At 38.9% G+C, this 19,760-nt stretch overlaps 1 protein-coding gene across 1 annotated transcript in view; it reads left to right on the forward strand.

The window, feature by feature from the left end:
• Positions 1-4,670, forward strand: part of LOC310713844 (uncharacterized protein) — a 46,754-nt gene extending 42,084 nt beyond the window's left edge. Inside the window, exon 14 of the mRNA XM_083518409.1 lies at positions 205-4,670. Within this exon, the coding sequence (XP_083374535.1) occupies positions 205-309 (105 nt within the window). The 3' untranslated portion in view covers positions 310-4,670. The remainder of the gene's footprint in view (positions 1-204) is intronic.
• The last annotated feature ends 15,090 nt before the right edge of the window (positions 4,671-19,760 follow it).

Consider the following 19,760-nt stretch of genomic DNA (forward strand, 5'->3'; position numbering starts at 1 on the left):
ACTTCAACCCACCTGACAGTTGCTAATACTTCGTACTCCATTTTCTGCATTTGCATCTCACACTTGTTTTGTAATTTTGAAATTAAACTGCTGGTATCTTGGGTTTTTATTGCTACTAAAAGGGCTAAATGCTGGTTTTAATTTTAATCTGTGACTGACTGAAAGCTGTTACAATAATGAGCTATTTTCTTTTTGACCTTACAGGCAAAAAATGCAATGCAATGTTTAATAGACAAACATCAGAAAATACCAGGAAATGTATTTAGAGCATTGATGGAACGATTTGAAACACAGAAAAAAGAAGACTAGTGTCTTTTTGGGTTCACAAATAGTTGTAAAATATTTTTAAATTATGTTTATGATGTGATGTAATATTTGAGAAAAATGCTATTGTATTTTACTTTCTTTACAATTGTACAGTTTTACAGAAAAACAAGTTATTTCCCCAAAAGATCCTTGTTAAATCTGGAACTTGGGAATCTTACTCTTTAGGTACCAACACAAAAAATTGATATATTTTTAAAAGCACAGTTGTACCTTGGAATAAGCTATAAAAAGGCTTTTTTGGTTTGTTGAAAATATATGAAATTTCCATACAAATTTTATTTAAATTGAAGATAACATTAGGATGTATTTGAACATTATAGCTGTGTCCATTTCATGTCTTGTGTGGTGTAACAGAGATTCTCCAATCATGATAAAGTCCTTAATTATATTTATTAACATTTGTGAAATGAAGATGATGCTATTGCTGTCAAACTAAAACTGCAATAATACGCATGGGTACCTGGGAGTAAATCTTACTGAACTCAATGGAGGCTGGCTTCTGAGTATACACGCATAGGATTGCACTGTAAGGGTGCTTAGAAAAGGCCCTGTGGATGCCATAGTTTTACAATGTGTAAGGAACATTTAACTTGCATTACCTTCATTTGAAATCCCTAGAAATGCGAATTCCATCACAATTTGCTGTGCTGCAAAAGTATTTATTTGGAATTCCATGAACTTGCATTGCTGAGTTTTGCCTCTTTGTAGAAGAAGAGTATTCCCTCTAATACGTCCCTTCAAAGGTTTTCTCTGTTTTCCATCTTTGGTGGTGGCTGAAGGTTTAGAATTTCCATAGACACTCTATAATAAGGGAAGCAAGCAGGATTAATACTATACAATTGCACAGTTCTTTAGCCCAAAAGAGCAGTAGTTGGATAGCCATATGCATCAGAAAAATTCCAAAACATGTAGAGTTTTAGCACTTTAGAAGGATATGAATGCACTGAAAATTGTGTGGACCAGTGCTGTGCCAGATGGAAACTTAGCTAATTCACATAGCAGCTGCAGTTATCTCTCCCCATATATTATGAAAGCTAAGTGGTGGGTGTATAGGTACTGCTCCATTTGTGATGGCAGCGTTGAAGCCACTGAGAGTTGTTGGGAGACTGGCTCCACATAGGGGCCTTAACATTTATTTCAAAAAAAATTATGCACTGCTTCTGGGTTAAAAACACGCAGCTGGAAGTTGTTTACAAAAAAATTAAAACAAGCAAACAAAAAAATTAACAGCAATAATGTAAAACTTCCAAAAAGGTAAAATAACAATAGACCAGAAACAGATTTGAAAAACCATCTGGCGCTCCTATGTAGAGAGTCTGCATTTTGGCACCAACTGCTGGCAGAAATATATGACAATACTGTGAAAGCCTGATAAATATCTTGCATGAAACCACGACCATACAAGCATTTTCCTGCCAAAATGGATAAAGAGGCCCTGGATGCAAAATGATAGGTCAGCATGTTTATCCTTGGAATTGTATTCCAAGCTGGTCTGTAGTAAAACTAGTAATATTTAATGCTTTAATTAGGTTGTTTTTTTAAGTACTTTTAAAATTTGGTGGCTTATTTAACCTGAAGAGAGCTGGTTTGTAATCCATAAATTGATGAGTTATACTGAACTTTCAGTGATGTGACTTCTGTTTAAATACCCGCCTTCAGGATAATATCAGTAATTCTGATATTTAGGTGTAAATACTTGAGTGGTAGGGACACAGGTGGCGCTGTGGGTTAAACCACAGAGCCTAGGACTTGCAGATCAGAAGGTCGGCGGTTCGAATCCCCGCGACGGAGTGAGCTCCCGTTGCTCGGTCCCTGCTCCTGCCAACCTAGCAGTTCGAAAGCACGTCAAAGTGCAAGTAGATAAATAGGTACCGCTCCGGCGGGAAGGTAAACGGCATTTTCGTGCGCTGCTCTGGTTTGCCAGAAGCGGCTTAGTCATGCTGCCCACATGACCTGGAAGCTGTACGCCGGCTCCCTCAGCCAATAAAGCGAGATGAACGCCACAACCCCAGAGTCGGTCACGACTGGACCTAATGGTCAGGGGTCCTTTACCTTTACTTGAGTGGTAGCTTGTTTCCTAAATTTATATGCTACTTTTAAACATTCCAGAATAACTTGCCATGCTCATTTGTACTTCTTAAAATTAATATTTATATATTTAGCTTATTTGTTATTTTGCAGAGTTTATCTTTATTTTTTAGTTTTAGCTTAAGTAAAACTACTTTAAAAATTGTCAGGAGCAAACTCCAGCTGAAGATGCTGTAAAATAGACTTTTTCAGTATACTTGAATATTTATCTGCATTGATTTGGAATATGTGAAATTGAGCTTTACATTACTTTTCAGATTTTAATATGTGTAAATAGGGCCTCACCCAAAACTCTTCAGGAGATCAATGTGCACTTCTTCTGGTCAGGGTAGGCCTTCCTGTTCAGTGAACATTTGAGCACTTATCTGCGCCTATCAGAAGATTGCTAGATTCAGGTTAGAATTGAGCTGCCAGAAAATTAAATTGATTTGTTAAAATACATTTGTGGGCACTGATTTCTCTCCCAAATGCCTAAATAAATGGGATATGGTATGATTTTGCTTTTTTAAAATGGTCCCATGTCACAATCTTGCAACAAATGTAAACCTGATGATAGTTAATACAAAGCTCAAGTGTGCTTCCTCAGTCCAGGGACCCAAACCTTTCTCTTCTGAGGCTTTTAGTGATAGTTTTTTTAATGGTGTTGGTATAATTTCCCATGAACCAATTTTATTGATCCATTAAAAGTCTTATTTATGGCCTTTCATGTGGCTTTCTGTTACTTTTTAGATTCTTGGGTTTCTTTATCTTTAGAAAGCTGTTTTGAATATTTTAATTAGAAAAGTGGCCTATAAACATATTAAATCAGTCATTTGGACATGTAAAAGAAATTTGAACATTTCAAAATAAACAACTGTAAAATACTAATATCTGAATAATGATGCAATTACATCCGAATCCGGTTTACTTTCTCTTGCATTAGAAAACAGTGGCAGCTCTAATACTGGTTATAAGTGAGTGATAAGACAAATGACATTTTTAGAAACCTCTTTCTTTCTGTGATTGTAAGTTGTTTTAAACTGATCTTGACATTGTGTTTGAATTGTTGTAGCCAGTCCTGGGACCTTAGGTTGAAGGATGCTTAATAAATTTTAATACTATATGGAAAACAGCTCAGGTGGTTTCTGTTGACTTGATCAGATGTTATACTAGTGCAGTGCAAACATTCTAGTTATTTGTCCTTGCCCACAACTCCTTGCTGGAGTTCTGATGTGTATAGAAAAGCTGTCACATGCAGCAGCTTCTTGACAACAGCACAGGTTGTAGCCAAAAGTGATGCAAAGAGCCTGTATGTATCTCAGAATGTATAACTGTATGAAGATATGTGTGCTCAAATGCACACATGGGTAGATGGTGCTCTTCAGTTCAGTAAAGTAAGCTGATACACAGGAGCAAAGGAATGCATCTGTGGATTTTCTCCACTGAACTGAGAAAGCTCTTCAGGCAAGGAAATTTTGTATGAGCATTGGGGTTTCCACTCCCCAAACACATTGCTGGCTTGGTTTAAAGGTAAAGGTACCCCTGCCCATACGGGCCAGTCGTGTCCAACTCTAGGGTTGTGCGCCCATCTCACTTAAGAGGCCGGGGGCCAGCGCTGTCCGGAGACACTTCCAGGTCACGTGGCCAGCGTGATGAAGCTGCTCTGGCGAGCCAGCACCAGCGCAGCACACGGAAATGCCATTTACCTTCCCGCTATAAAGCGGTACCTATTTATCTACTTGCACTTAAGCGTGCTTTCGAACTGCTAGGTGGGCAGGAGCTAGGACTGAAAGACGGGAGCTCACCCCGCCGCGGGGATTAGAACCGTCAACCATGCGATCGGCAAGCCCTAGGCACTGAGGTTTTACCCACAGCGCCAACCGCGTCCCTTGGTTTGGTTTAGAAGTCACTAATTCACAATCTGTTTTGCATGAAAGTGGTCCTGTTAAATTCTGGTGTGTGAGAGACAGAGAAGAGAGAGAACGATTGGGTGGTGGTGGCAAATATAACAGTAAGTTGTTTTTAAAAATAATACAATCTCATGCTGAACTGCAATTGTTTGTGTTACAATCCTGAAAAAATGGTACTGGTAAATTCCTTCATTTTTAAAAAGTATTGAATTGAGTATCAAAGCAAAATGCAGTATAATTGTTACGGTCAATTAACATATCTCAGTTAGTTTTTCCACATTCTGTTTTCTGCATATTTGTATGGTATTCTGTGAAGTTTTTTTAAAAAACTGCAGAATAAAGTTGAAATGGCAACTAGAACAAAAATCCTGTGTGTTTTTCTTAATGCTTATAGTTTTCTTGAATAATAAATAACTGAATAAAATGAACTTTCAGCCAGTTTCAGATAAAGAAGCACAGATGTATATCACTACCAGAGTAGACAGAAACGCCAATAATATACCCAGGCATATTGCAGACAACTAGCCTAGCAAGTGTTCAGTTGTGTTAAATGCATAACGATTTTGCAGGAAGGCAATTTTCTACTGTTAGAGTTCCTCTCTTTTTAACGCTGAAAAGAAAGAATGTCTAGACAGTTTGTCAACTTCTGTCAGGAATGTGATAATCATTAGACTAATTAGTTTGAAAGCCAAATTAGGCATCAAATGTAGGATGGCATGGATAAGGTGAGGACAGCGTTCAAGAGTGCCTTCCTTTGCTTGTGCAGGGGAGCAGCACCAAGTTGACATATTCAGCTCTCTCCTTCAGAATCCAAGCCAATGGCGTCTGTTATATTGGAGGGAGGGGGTGGGAAATAAGTCCTCTTATGGCATTTGAGGGCGTAAGGCTAGCTGCTACATTTTTAATGTTGGTTTGTTTCTCTATTGAAGATTTTTAACACCTCTAATTTGCATGCAATTTTAGCAATGTAATTATGTTATTTTGTTTTATTCTTTATGAACCTTTCAATTGTAAGCCAGCTTGAGAAGCCCTTTGATTTTGAAAGGCAACACACAAGTTGCAATAATAACTTATAGTTATATAAGTTATTATAACTAATAATAACTAATAGTAATAACTAATAGTAATAATAATAATTCTGCCTATTTACTGGATCTAGGCTGGTAAATTAATCCCAGTTGCTGGGAATCATAGGGAAACGGTGCTTTCGTGCTCATGTCCAGCTTGCAGGCATCCCACAGGCAACTAGTTGGCCACTCTGAGAACACTAGATAGGCCATTGGCCTGATCCGGCAGGTTTGCCTTATGTTTTTAACTTGGGTGCAAACACTGATGTCTTCATATGTAGTGCAATTTCATACAGCAGGAGGTTGTGTTCAAAAGTGCATTACAGTCAGTTGGCCCAAACAAATAAGTACCGTATTTTTCGCTCTATAGGACGCACCGGACCATAGGAGGGGGAGAACGGGGGGGGGGAATCTCCCCCTCTCTGCTCAGCGCCCCTTCAGTGAAGCGGCAGGAGAAACGGAGCCCCTTCCATTTCTTCTCCCGCTTCGCTGAAGGGGCGCTGTGCAGAGAGGGAAAACTGTGCAGTGCCTCTCCAGCGAAGCCTGGAGAGCTAGAGGGATCGGTGTGCACCGACCCCTCTCGCTCTCCAGGCTTCAGGTGGCTATCCGCAAGCCTTCAGAGCGCAGCGGGAACTCCTGCTGCGCTCGGAAGGCTTGCAGATAGCTGCCTGAAGCCCCCGGAGCGCAGCCTTTGAAGCCTCCATAGAGCAGCGGGGTGAAGGCACCCCGCTGCCCTGCGGAGGCTTTGCGCAGCCATCCCCAAGCTAGAACAGCAAGAAGGAGTGCTGTGCAGCGCTCCATCTCGCTGTTCTGGCTTCGGGGACAGCCTTTGAAGCCTCCGCAGGGCAGCGGGGTGCCTTCTCCCCACTGCCCTGTGGAGGCTTTGCGCAGCTAACCCCAAGCTAGAACAGCGAGACAGAGCGCTGCACAGCTCTCCGTCTCCCTGTTCTGGCTTTGGGCTTAGCTGCGCAGCCTGCATTCGCTCTATAGGACGCACACACATTTCCCCTTAATTTTTGGAGGGGAAAAGTGCGTCCTATAGAGCGAAAAATACGGTATTCCTAGTAAAGAGGTTAGGATCCTACAAGCTATTTGGCATTGAGACACCTCAGCCTCACACACCATTGTCATTGTTAACATTTACTAAGGAGTGGAAACCTCAGACTTTTTGCATGAAAAAGAAAATGAAATAGTGGCACTTGGATTTGAGGATTGAAGATAATGTTTGTTTATAGAAAGTGGTATTGTTCGGTGTTATACTGGAACAGATTAAGTGAATATTGTTTATATATAGTGGACAGACAAAGAACAGGAAGTTCTTTAGTTTTCTCTCTCTCTTTTAATACCTTTTATATTTCTTTTTCTTAATCTTTCTTTCATTCTCTCTCCCCCCCCTTCTATGTTTTTATCTTATTTAATGTTTTAGTTTGGACAAAAAAGGATATTTTATATTAAGCTTTGTATTTCTCCTTATAAACTCTAGTAAAATCTATTATATATAAGAATAAATTGCTGCAGTTTTGGGAGCAAATTCTTTCCAGCAGAAACCGTGGTTGGATTGTGGAAGCAGCTAATAATTGTGTCTCAGATATATGGACTCTTCGTGTTGACATCCATGCCAAATCTAGATCCCTGAAGACTTACCGTTGCACAGTTGCTCAATCTTTTGAAACAGAATGCATTTACAAGCAGATGACAACCCATTAAAAGACTCCACGGCATCCATAAAATGACCACAGTGTACTTTATTTAATGATTTGGTACTTCGTGTTGCAATAAAAAAAAATCTACAAAATCCAAATATATAAAATTTTCAAGTTTTCCTTTGAAGTTTTACAAGAAAAATCAGGTTGTAACCAAAGAAATTTGTTAGTATGAAGCACTACTTTCAACTTCATTTCATCACAAATTGCAACTTACTTAACAGACCAAAAGAACTATGGTACTGTAGTACACCAAATACTTCACACACTGTGTTCTTTACTATAGCACATGTAACCACTGCCACACAAGACAGTAGTCTCTAGCTGATAAAGACACTCTTCACGATCGGGACTCTAAAGGAAAGTTCGTATACATGGAATCTGAATATAGTTATTTACAGGAAGGATTTCATTTCATTTAACTATTTTTTGAATCTTCATTTCAAACAGAATACCAAATACATTTGTACAATGTTTACAATCCATAGCACAAGAACTGTCATGAATATCATTCAACTCGAGTCACTGTGCTTGTACCAAGGGAAATATCTACACTCTCCATAAACACAAAGGTGATCTCCCAGAACTTGTTTCTGATAATGGTTAAGTATTGAGTAAAAGCACAGTAACAATTAGTTAACACAATCAGTGTATAATTGCAACAGTTTACAACAGGAGCTGAGAAATTATTGGTCCACTCTATTCCATTCGTTAGTCTGCTGTTGACAGTCACATTTCATTGTTATGGCATGTTTTTCAGAGTTTTATATAATTACATATCTGGTACAGGAGAAACAAAATGAAAAAGACTCATGAGTGGAAAAAGCACAAATCTTTTAAGGCAAATTAAGCATATACAAGCAGTGACCGTTTCTGTTCCTGGGTATGTGGTTTTTTATTCTGGATAATTAAACAACACCTCACAGACCCATAGCTCCTGATCCAGCTATGCATGCACTGAGCTGAACAATCTACACCACTAACTAAGATGGTTGATACTGTTGACTGTGGACACATCTATCACTTTTATTTTTTAAGGGAGGGGTCTAAATTCATCTTTCCTACCACTGAAGTGATTGGTGCTGCCATTTCCTATCAGGGCTGTTCTCACAGTTCCTAATCTACCCCCTCCTGCCCAAAGGTAGATGAAGCCTGGAAATTCAAACCAAGCACTACGTTTCACATCACAACACAAGACGTGTGGAAGCTTGTTTCTGTGCATGCACTGTCCTAATTGGATCAGGTAAAGATTGTTAGCAACTACAGTATGTTCTGTTCAGTGTCTTCTATGAATAAATTGGCATGGCTTTGAAACAGGTTTCATTTTCTAAACTGGGAAGGGCTGGTTGAGACAGAAGCCCTAATAAATACAAAGTGCATGCTTTAATATCTAGAGGGAGGAGAAAAATTAAAGGTAGCTGAGGTAGTTTGATGTAAAAATGCAACGTGTCAGAATAGCAAAACAAAAAAAAGTTATTTGGAATTTACTCACTTATATGTCTTTGGGATATTAATTAAAAATGGACACGACCCAGCCAGAGTTAAATATGTGTAAGTTCCTGAGAGCATTTGCAGATGACTTAGTATTGACATTACAGGAGCCAGAATCTAGTACTAAAAGGGTTTTAGACCTGATTCAAGAATTTGGTCAGGTTGATGATCTACAATGAGTTAAAAAAGATATTTAAGTATACCTTTCCCAAGAAACCAGAGGCCTTCCTCCTGGGCATTGTCGGCCAGAAAGTGTTAAAGAAAGATAGAATCTTTTTTATGTATGCAACTACAGCAGCAAGAATTCTCATCGCAAAACACTGGAAAACACAAGATCTACCCACACTGGAAGAGTGGCAGACGCAATTGATGGACTATATAGAGCTGGCCAAGATGACTGGCAGAATCCGAGATTTGGGAGAAGAAACAATGGAAGAGGACTGGAAAAAATTTAAGGACTATTTACAAAAATATTATAAGTTGTATGAATGTTAAGAATTTGCACGATTTGGAAGTTTTAGCTTCAGCAATTAGATTTGGTGAAACAGGAAACTAAGTTATAATTAAGAAAAGGTTGAAATTTAAAGTAATATTATGTTTAATTTAAGGTATAAGTAACTGATAAAAAGTATTTTAAATCTAAAAACATAATATCTGAAAGGTACAAAATAAGACATGAAACAAGGTAATAATTTGCTGATATTTTTATTGTAAAGAACGCAGGGTGAGGAAGATGTGGGGAAGTCCAGTAGGTTGTATAAAAAAGCTTTGGAAAGTTGGTTTTTTTCTTCTTTATTTTTTTCTTTTTCTTATTTCTTTCTTGTATTTTTTGTATGTCTGGAGCTTGTATCTGAAAAATGTAATAAAAATATTTTTTTTAAAAAAAGAATTTGGTCAGGTTGCAGGATTTAAACTGAATAAGCTAAAAACTAAGGTTTTAGAGAAAAATTTAACACCAATCGAGAGAGAGAGAGGTTTCAGAATGAGACTGGTTTGACAGTGGTTAAGAAAGTGAAATACCTGGGGATTAATATGACAGCAAAAAATGGGAATTTATTTAAAGACAACTATGAAAAATGCTGGGCCGAAGTGAAAAAAGATTTAGAAATTTGGTCAAACTTGAAGCTTTCACTGCTGGGTCGTATTGCTGCGATAAAAATGAATGTATTGCCTAGAATGCTGTTTTTGTTTCAAACATTGCAAATTGTGGACAAAATGGATTGCTTCAAGAAGTGGCAGAGAGATATTTCTAGATTTGTCTGGCAGGGCAAGAAGCCCAGAATAAAATTTAAGATATTAACTGATGCAAAGGAAAGGGGTGGATTTGCCCTGCCAGACTTTAAACTTTATTATGAATCAGCAACTTTTTGCTGGTTGAAAGAATGGCTGCTTCTTGAAAATATAGACATTTTGGATTTAGAAGGTTTTAACAATGTATTTGGATGGCATGCATATTTGTGGTATGATAAGGTCAAAGCACATAAAGCATTCAAGAATCATATTGTCAGGAAAGCATTGTTTAATGTCTGGATAAGATATAAGGATTTATTGGAAAACAAAACCCCAAGGTGGTTGTCACCGATGGAAGCAAAAGCACAGAAAAAGCTTAATATGGAGGCCAAGTGGCCGAAATATTGGGAAATTCTGGAACAAGAGGGAGATAGACTGAAATTGCAGAGTTTTGAGAAACTAAAAAACAAAGTGCGAGATTGGCTTCATTATTATCAGATAATGGAGGCATATAATTCGGACAAGAAAGTTGGTTTCCAGGTGGAAAAATCAAAATTAGAAACAGAACTGTTAGAACCCAAAACTAAGATTTTGTCAAAGATGTATAACTTGCTGTTGAAATGGAATACTCAGGACGAAACGGTGAAATCTGCTATGATTAAATGGGCACAAGATGTTGGACATAAAATAATGATGGCTGGCTGGGAACAGTTATGGACCACAGGTATGAAGTTTACGGCATGTAATGCCTTAAGAGAGAATATTATGAAAATGGTATACAGGTGGTACATGACCCCAGTCAAGCTTGCAAAAATCTATCATCTGCCCGATAATAAATGTTGGAAATGTAAAGAAACTGAAGGTACAGTCTTTCACCTCTGGTGGACGTGCCCAAGGATTAAGGCTTTCTGGGAGACAATATATTATGAATTGAAAAAGGTATTTAAATATACCTTCTTGAAGAAACCAGAGGCCTTTCTCCTGGGCATAGTTGGCCAATTGGTGCCAAAGAAGGACAGAACTTTTTTTATGTATGCCACAACAGCAGCAAGAATACTCATTGCAAAGTATTGGAAGACACAAGATCTACCCACCCTGGAAGAATGGCAGATGAAGGTGATGGACTATATGGAATTGGCAGAAATGACTGGCAGATCCGTGACCAGGGAGAAGAGTCGGTGGAAGAAGATTGGAAGAAATTTAAAGACTATTTACAGAAATATTGTAAAATTAATGAATGTTAGAATGATGTTGGATAGAAATTAAGGGGTTTTCAGCTGTAATACTATAAAGGAATATGAAAAATGGATTATTAATAGGTAAAAATTTAATGTTACAATATCTTAAGATTAAAGACTAGGATAAACAAAGAGGGTAAGGATTTGCTGAACCAACAAACTGAACTGGAATACAAAAAAGGGAGGCGTGAGGAGGTCCGGGAAATTAGCTAATGAAAAATAAGTAATGGAAAGAATGAGTTGTTTTTAACTATTTTTATTTTGTATTTTCTTACTTTTTTATTTTTATTTTGTAATACTTTGAAAATCTTAATAAATATCTTATAAAAAAAATATGTGTAAGTTCCATCTGGATTCAGCTGAAATAAGAGGAACTTAAACATCCTTAATGTTCCCTGGGTTATGCCCAGGAATCCCTAGGCATGATCACTTACTCTGCTGTAGTCCCATTTACTTGACCAGTTTTGTATCAGTAAATAACAAAGTCTCAGTAACTAAACTGTACAAACAAAAAGAACATTTAGAATTGATTTTCAAGTATTGATATGTTTTCGCAGGTCTTCTTAATTTTTCCCCCAAATAACAAAAAAATGACATGACTAGAATGCTGTGCTAACAATGTACCATCTGAACAAGCAATAGCCCACTTAGCTGAGCTTCAGCAGGATTTCATAACAGCATCTGTAAGATATATTTTTACCACTGGAGACAGTCATACTTGTAGGAGTCTATATTATGTTGCATTGTTTGGTCTCTAGCAAAGGGATGTTGACACTGTTCGTTCAGTTTAGCCCAGTACAGCTACAAGGATGAGCCCTGCAGTCCTCTGTTGTAAGGCACTGCATTTAGTCAAAAGGGCATAGATAACACTCTCTATTGTTTCCAGATAGGCCATGTCCACATTGGAAGGTGTCACTAGCATTTCACTCACATGTAAAACCTACACTCAAGCGGGGGCAAATGTGCTAAATTTTGCCCTCCCACAAGTTGAAGGTGGGTGAAGGTCTGAAGTGGGCAACCTCTTCTATTTATGGGTGCTCCCCTTGCAATATACCATGCTAGATCTTAAGCCACAGCCATGAGGACAGAAAGTACCCTGCTTCAGATCTTCACCCTTTATGAACTGAAAGGCAATGGGGCAGAGGTTAGCACTCTTGTCTCTGCCCATGTGTAGGTTTTACGTGCAAGCAGAACTCCTGTTTAGGACTAGTATTCCCCACAGTTCATTTCCTCGCTTTTAAAACTGTAGATTTCATATCCCCCCCATCTCTGTGCCAGTGTTGATGGCAACACAAGTAGTCAGGGCTAGCTCCACTCTCGAGGGGACCCTCAGCATTGAGTATTCTAGTGCACACGGTTCTATGCAAGTGGGGTAGCCCATGAGCCCAGGAGGGGGTGATATTAAGGGGTGTAGCATGCAGCAGCACTCACTAAATGATGGTCAGCTACAGTGCCCTTGAGCACCCTGGTGTAGCATTGCTCTGTGGCATTGTGGGAAATGTAAAAGGCAGCTGTAACATATTTATTTCTCACAAAGCCCCAGAGTGATGCTATGCCAGAGGTGTGCTGGGGTATTGCAGGAAATGTAAATGTCACTCCAAGCCACTCACAGCAAGTTCAGAGTTAGGGATGTCTGAGGAGAGCAGGGGCTGAATCTGGACCTGCTCATAGTGCAAAGGCAGGACCCAGACGTTAGCAGGGAAGAACAGAGCAAACGTACAAACCTAGTAACATTGTTGTGGGGCTGCTTGATTTCAAGGGTGGAAAACTGATAGGCAGATGGGGCCCATGGATGTGTTCCAAGAGATAAAGGGCCAGAGTCCTTTATGGTAAAGGGGCAGATACAGATAACTAAACACTGAATTGGGGAGGGGAGAGAAACAGGTTTCATTAGAGTGGGGGACTGCATTGGAAATTTGGGGTGGGGGAGAAATAGGGACGGGAACTATCAATGCAATAGTTTCAGAATGATTAGTGGTTGTTTTTTTAAAGGACATACTTTAAAATAACCAGACTCTGTTGCAAAATGCCTAGACCCAAGATCCAAAGGTAGCAATTTGATACTAGCTGTGATGACCCTGAGATTTAAACTTGCTGCCCTGAGAATGGACCCCAAAATCCCAGTCTCAGCATCAAACCTGAGACCTACCAAACCTAGGCAAACTCCAAACAGATCTAGTGGAGTAATAGTGGAACAATGAGCATTATAGCCCAAGTCTAACTATTTCTGCTCAGAAGGAAGGAAGTTCTATGGAATGTATTGACTGTATTAGGGCCCTTTCCCAGATAAGTGGGGTTATCCCTTAACCACTAAAACATACAGATAGTGTCCTGTTTTACTGAATTAGCTGTAAACTGTGGATTGTACTGTGCATCCATTTCTAGTTGCATGCTAGACAACTCTGAGAATTTTGTAATTCTAGTGAACTGACTGAGGCCTCCTGAACAGAATATTCTAAAATGCTCATCTTGGATTCATGTGGAATGGAAATGAACAAACCATATCCTGAAATGTTCATTTATCACAGCACTCTCTCCTTAGCAAAGAATTATTGCCCTAATATGGATTATGGTGGAGAGTAAATTCCTTTTAATTTGACATTAAAAAGCCCTTTGCCCCATTTGTTTGCAATTTGGCAGGCTTACTCCACCCACTCTAGAGGGGATACTGTGCCTGCAAATTTCATCTACTCCTGCCAAGGAGAAAACATTATAGACATTTTTAGATTTCTCATTAGAGTGAAATTCAGAGCTTTACTGCACAAGAGTATATTGAAACCCATATCACAGATTGAAATGGACAGATCATGTCAGAAATATATTAGTTTGTTAGGATTTTTTAAAAAAGAAGATCTACAAGACAAATCTTGGGGCCTGTGCCTACCTCTAAACATTTACTAAGTAGATCCCATGGGTTTTAATGAAGCATTTTAATGTTTATATTTATATTATTTATTTTTATATATTTATTTTCCAAGAACGTGCTTAGCTAAAGAAACAGGCTGATTTATTAATTACGATCCCTTGGATACCACATATGTTCAGCAATTGCCAACCTGATGAACATAAAATAGCCATGTCTTTCAAGGATAGAACAACATTATGAAATGAATGTTCATTCATTCTGGAATGAAAATCCATGGGGTTAAACAACAACAGAAAACAGGTTGCAAAAGAGGCAGATTATTATAAAGAAAGAAGGAGTTGGAGTTGGATGAAGTCACAGAAGAAAAGATTTGCCATGTAACACTTCCTCGCCCTTTAAACTAACCCTGATGCCAAGGCCAGATAATTCTGGTACATTTGGAACCATTGCACAAGAAGTGATGTCTGGAATGGCTCCTCTTGCAGCTCACTGTCTTTGTTGTCCCTGTACCCTGGTTTCATGCTGACACCTATCATTTGCACCACCACTGTACTGCAGCTGCCTCCCTCCTATGATCTGACCTGCAGCAACAGCATGCCAGGTGATGTGGAAAGCCTCGACCAGTGGCCCCCATCATAGGCTTGTCATTTGTCCCCATCCACCACAGCATCTGCCTTTGCATTAATGATAATAGGAGGCCATAGGATTAGGCAGAAGCGAAACTGCTCCCTTCCCAATGGCACATGAAAAAGATTAGGCACTGCATGCCACAAGAGCATGATTGGCCTGGGAGCCCAGCTGCTGTGGTGCTTGCACCAGAAAAACATGCCTATGTGTAGTCATCACATGGAGGAGGAGGAGGAAGAGAGAGAGAGGTAAGCCTTTGGTAAACAGCACATGGTGTTAGCTCACAGTTTCAAAGGTATGATAATGAAAATAAAAAGTTCAAAAGCTCACAACCAATGATAGTATGCATGCTATTACATACACCATTAAGTTGGAATTTAATCTTAAATCTAATTGCTTGCTATTGGTTTTACCCCCTCCTCTCCCACATAAATCTGAAATAGCATTTCTTCACATTTTTGTTGTGGTTCATTCTTTATGTTTCGTCATCATTACTTTGGCTAATGTATCACCAAAAACCATGAACTAATTGCTTTACAACAGTTTAATCAGAAGTTATTCCCACTGAGTCCAGTGGGACCTGGAATAAGAGAAAATTAAGGCTACCTAGGAATAAGTGGGCGTAGGACTGTAGCCTTAATTCCTCTTTGCCCCACATAAAATATTAGAAAGAAACACTGCCTTCACTTCCTGTACCCATTTGAAAGCTGCCATTTGGGTGGAAGGTCTATGACACAGGAGCAGGAATCTAGAATACAGCATAAGCCCCACCTGCATGGCACTGACCTCAGTGTTTAAGTAGTATAGAAGCATAGAAAGCTGCCTTGTGCCAAGCAAGACCAGTGGTCCACCCAGCTTTGTCTACAATGACTGGCAGCAGTTCTTCATGGTTTCAGGCAGGATCTCTCCCAGTTAGAGATACTGGAGGTTCAACCCAAGACCTTCTACAGGCAACTCTTCATTCCCCCTACCTCCATTTGTCCAGAAGTTGCTATGCTTTAAAAAGAGAGTCGTGCAAATATGTATAAATTTGTATCCAATAAGGCATTTAAGGAACCCATTCCTGGATCTCACGACACTGGGGCTTAATGTTAATGGACAAATTCGCAATCCATGTCCGAGAGAGTCGAACAGACAAGAAAATCACTACTTTTCAATCAACCTGGCATAGTTTTATTGTACATGTGACCTCGCAAGAACATGCTTTTGACCTCAGAGAACACATAGCTATTTGTGGAAGGATACCTTTGTTTGAAAACCGAAATGACTTAAAAGATTAATGTAATTAAGTAGACATTTGGTGCTTCTGTGGGGGGTGGAAGTGGGATTGTTCCTTTTTTTAATCAGCTGTGTATGAATCACTATTTATGACAGATATATGTCACAAATAAAGATATGGGGGGGGGGGAATCTTCATGCCTTTTGGGGTAAGAGAGGGTCTTTTGGAGAAAATGCACCAGGGCCCCTAACCACCTTTAACTGGCCCGCCTGCTTGTTTGATATGCATCTGAATTTGAAATCCCTCAACTTTATGTAACTTTATCAATACTCTTAGTGCTTTGAAATAGTTAGAACGCAAATGCATTTGTGGGAGGAATAAAGCAGCTTATTGAGGAGTTGCTTCATTGAAACTAACAACTCAATCAGTTAATTAAGAATGGCAGCTATATAATTACATTCCTGTTGAGACAAGCCTACCCAGAGGTTTATAAAGTTCAGGTAATTTTAATCTGTTTTAGTATTTTAACCTTTGTATGTTTTAAACTATGGCTGTGAATTTTTATAGCTTTTACTGTTGTATCTTTTTCTAAACAGCTTTGATGATTTCGACAACCAAGCAGTGTATAAATTTTGTGAAACAAAGAAATAATAAAAAGCAGGGAGCAATACAGTCCTGGGGGAGAAGATTACTAGAAATATTACCCTTCAACATTTACAGTGATTGCAAAAATTTAAATTCATGGTTAAAAGGGTGTGATGCTAGAGCAATGCTCCACTTCAAGATACATTGATTTCAGTGGGATATGTAGAAGAGGAGTCTTTGTTCAGTTGCATCAATCCATACCTAGAAACACACTCACCCTGGTTAAGGGCAAAACAGATGCATGTCCCTACACTAGGCTAATAGCAACTTCGAAGTAATACTGAGACGGGGGAAATGGGATGAGGGAAAGGGTTCAGCACCCACAGCCTCAGCACCACTGCACTCATTCAAACATGAATTGCTCCTTCAGCCATGGATCTTCCATGTCACATTTCTTTTGGTTCTTATACAAACTCTGGCTAGTGTCTATAATGTGTTTGACAGGAAGGGAAGGCTAGGAAGGACAGAATCCAGAATCCTACTTCCTGCTGAACAGCTTCTGGTGCTATTTGGCACCTTTAATTACAGGTTTGTCCCAGCTGGTAGTTGCAGATATGGGATCCAGCTACGGAAACATGCATGGGCACCTGCATCACTGAGCATATGGCAGGATGAATGTATGTTTTAATAACTAACTAGATTTTAATGAAGAATGAACCTTTAAAAACCCACCCCGAACTGCTCACAATAGCAGCCAGTATCACATCACCAGCACAGTCCTATGCAGCCCACTCAGAAGTAAGCATCACTTGAGTTCAATGGGGTTTTCTCTCAGGGCAGTGTATATAGGAATGTAGCCTGAGACATTCATTCCTTAACAGGAAACACCACATTTAAAATATCATTAAACTGATGGCAAAAATTTTCAAGGAGCACAAAGATCTCTCTGAGAAATTAAGATTTTTTAAAATGTATGGATTTCTCCCCTGCTCATTCTTTTTAATGCTTATTCACATTTATATGGCAGCAACACAGAATCTAGACCTTCTTCTTTTCATAACAGGTGATTCTATGGGTTACGATCCTATACATACATACATACATACCTTGCCTGAGGTAAGCCCCTTTGAACTCAGTTGGGCATACTGTTGATTAGACATGCATTGGATTGCTAATGTGAACACACATGTGCCTACTGAGGCCTTTCCTGGTGCCCACAAGGTTTCCTCCCTGCCCAATTGAAATTAGTTTTGAAATAAGAGTTCTGCTTAGCCAATAGAACAGGTGGTGGGTCCAGTTTACAAATGGGTCCCAGAAAGGTTATCAGTCTCTGCCTTAAGTGATGTGAATAATATATATTTGCTAGCAAAGTAACGCATAATGTACACTTTTAAAATGCAGAAACATGTTTGCAAATATCTCCTCTTATGCAGTAAGTTATGGGCAGTTTAAGGGTAAAAGTGCACCTTCTGCCTGCAAATGTGTGTATCTGTACAAATGGGAAGAAGCAAAACGAGGCATGCTACATGTATGGCTTTCTGGAGAATTAAAAAAAATCATACGTTGACATTAAAAGCAGGACATTTTGGAAACTCATCTTGCCTCTAGAGTTTATAACTGAGATGTAAGCAAGAAGGGAATGCCGCCCACAGCACACTGATGAGCTAAAAACATGCTATGTTTTAAACATACTTATCAAGAACCTTGATGCCATTTATGCTTTCTGGAGACCAAATATGCATTTGACATTATAAAGGGGGAAAAGACCACTGGGGGAAGATTTGGAGCAGAGAAAGAAATAAGTGCCAGAAGTGCCTGCCCCTCCCCACCAAGCATACTTGTTCAGATAATGATAAGTATACTCATATTTGGAAGGAGAAGTGGGATCATGGGGGCAGGCCCCACATCAACCTCCATGTGTGGATTGTGCCTTGTGTACTGGTCCAATGTGTGTGTAAGATCTACACACACAGGCTCAGTTAAGATGCTTCTCTCTCTCTCTCTCTCTCTCTCTCTCTCTCTCTCTCTCTCTCTCTCTCTCTCCTTCCCCCATGTGTTTGCACAGGGCTTCAGGCAGGGCTGGTGAAAAATTTTGGTGTCACACACACATGCTGAGCCTGGTTAAGTTACTTTGATGCCTGAGGAAGAAAATCCTAATGCACGTCTCCCCCTCCTGGGCAGCAAAAATACAGCAGTCATAATTTGCTGCCTTCTCATAACATCCAGAGTTATTTGTCTGAAGTGGCTGCTTTACTGGTAGGGCTGGTTCTAGATTCCCTCACCACCTCCAAAGCAGCTTTTGTCTAAAGGGCATTAGGATCCCAACATCATTTCCTGGTTTTTGTTTTAAAGAAAAGCCACTTTGGAAACAACAACTGAGAGAAAAGAAACCTGCAAGAAAGATCACTCTGAATCCTTTCTCAACTGCACCCTATACTTTTTATATAGTTCTATAAATTTATAAATACACAATAACACAATACCTTTGCCAACAGTAAATATCTTTTGGTGATGTCACATCACTATATTATTGCTAATGCATGACCAATATTAACAAATAATAAACTGCCTTTAAAGCTAGTTTTCCTTTCCATTCTCATTTTTCATCAAAACAAAATAGAAAATCTCAATGCTAACAGAATCGGTATACTTTTTGACATTTTGAGCAACATGGATGGGCAAACTTACTTAAAAATATTATTCAACCCTATGTTTACTGCTTTCTCGTAAGGTAAAACATGTTACTGAAAACCCTCAGTTTAAAAGAACTGTGATTGACTTGAAGCTCAGTGAGAGGAGAAATGCAGTTTCTTCACAAAACCTTTTCAGCCTGTCACACAGGCACCATTTGTCACCCACAGACCATCCCAAAGAATAGTGCTGCTATTCTAGGGAGTTAGAACTGTTTTTGAGAGTATAAATTTGCTGGGCAACTCCATCAGTTATACATCAAACTGTGGTTTTGGTTGCATGGGTAATTTATTTTGGCAGTAGTTCACAAGTTGCTTTTTGAAATGGGTTGCTTCACTCCAGAAAGGAACTCCAGAAAGCTCTACAAAAATAGACAATGAATACTGAAGAAATATGCAAATAAATAATGTGATCTCTGAATAAATTTTCAGGTTAGGTTTTCAAAATCTCTCTTATACACAGTGAAAAAGGGAAAAAAAGTTACCTAACAAAGAACAATAAAAATACATGGCTTTGCCAAAAATGTGAGAATGCAAAAAAAATTTACCTAATTATGCTATTCAAATCAAATGCTTGATTTCTACTTAAGCTTCCTGTGAAAGAGTGAGCAATTAAAAATAATTAAGGAGTTCAACACATTTCTCAATTCTGTTATACCATGCCAACATGTAAAAGTGTAGGCTTGTTGATTTATGAACAACTTACCATTATATAAAAAAATAATGTACTCTCTGAAGAT

Source organism: Podarcis liolepis (assembly GCF_965112155.1).
Source record: "Podarcis liolepis genome assembly, chromosome: 8".
NCBI classification, from domain to species: Eukaryota; Metazoa; Chordata; class Lepidosauria; order Squamata; family Lacertidae; genus Podarcis; species Podarcis liolepis.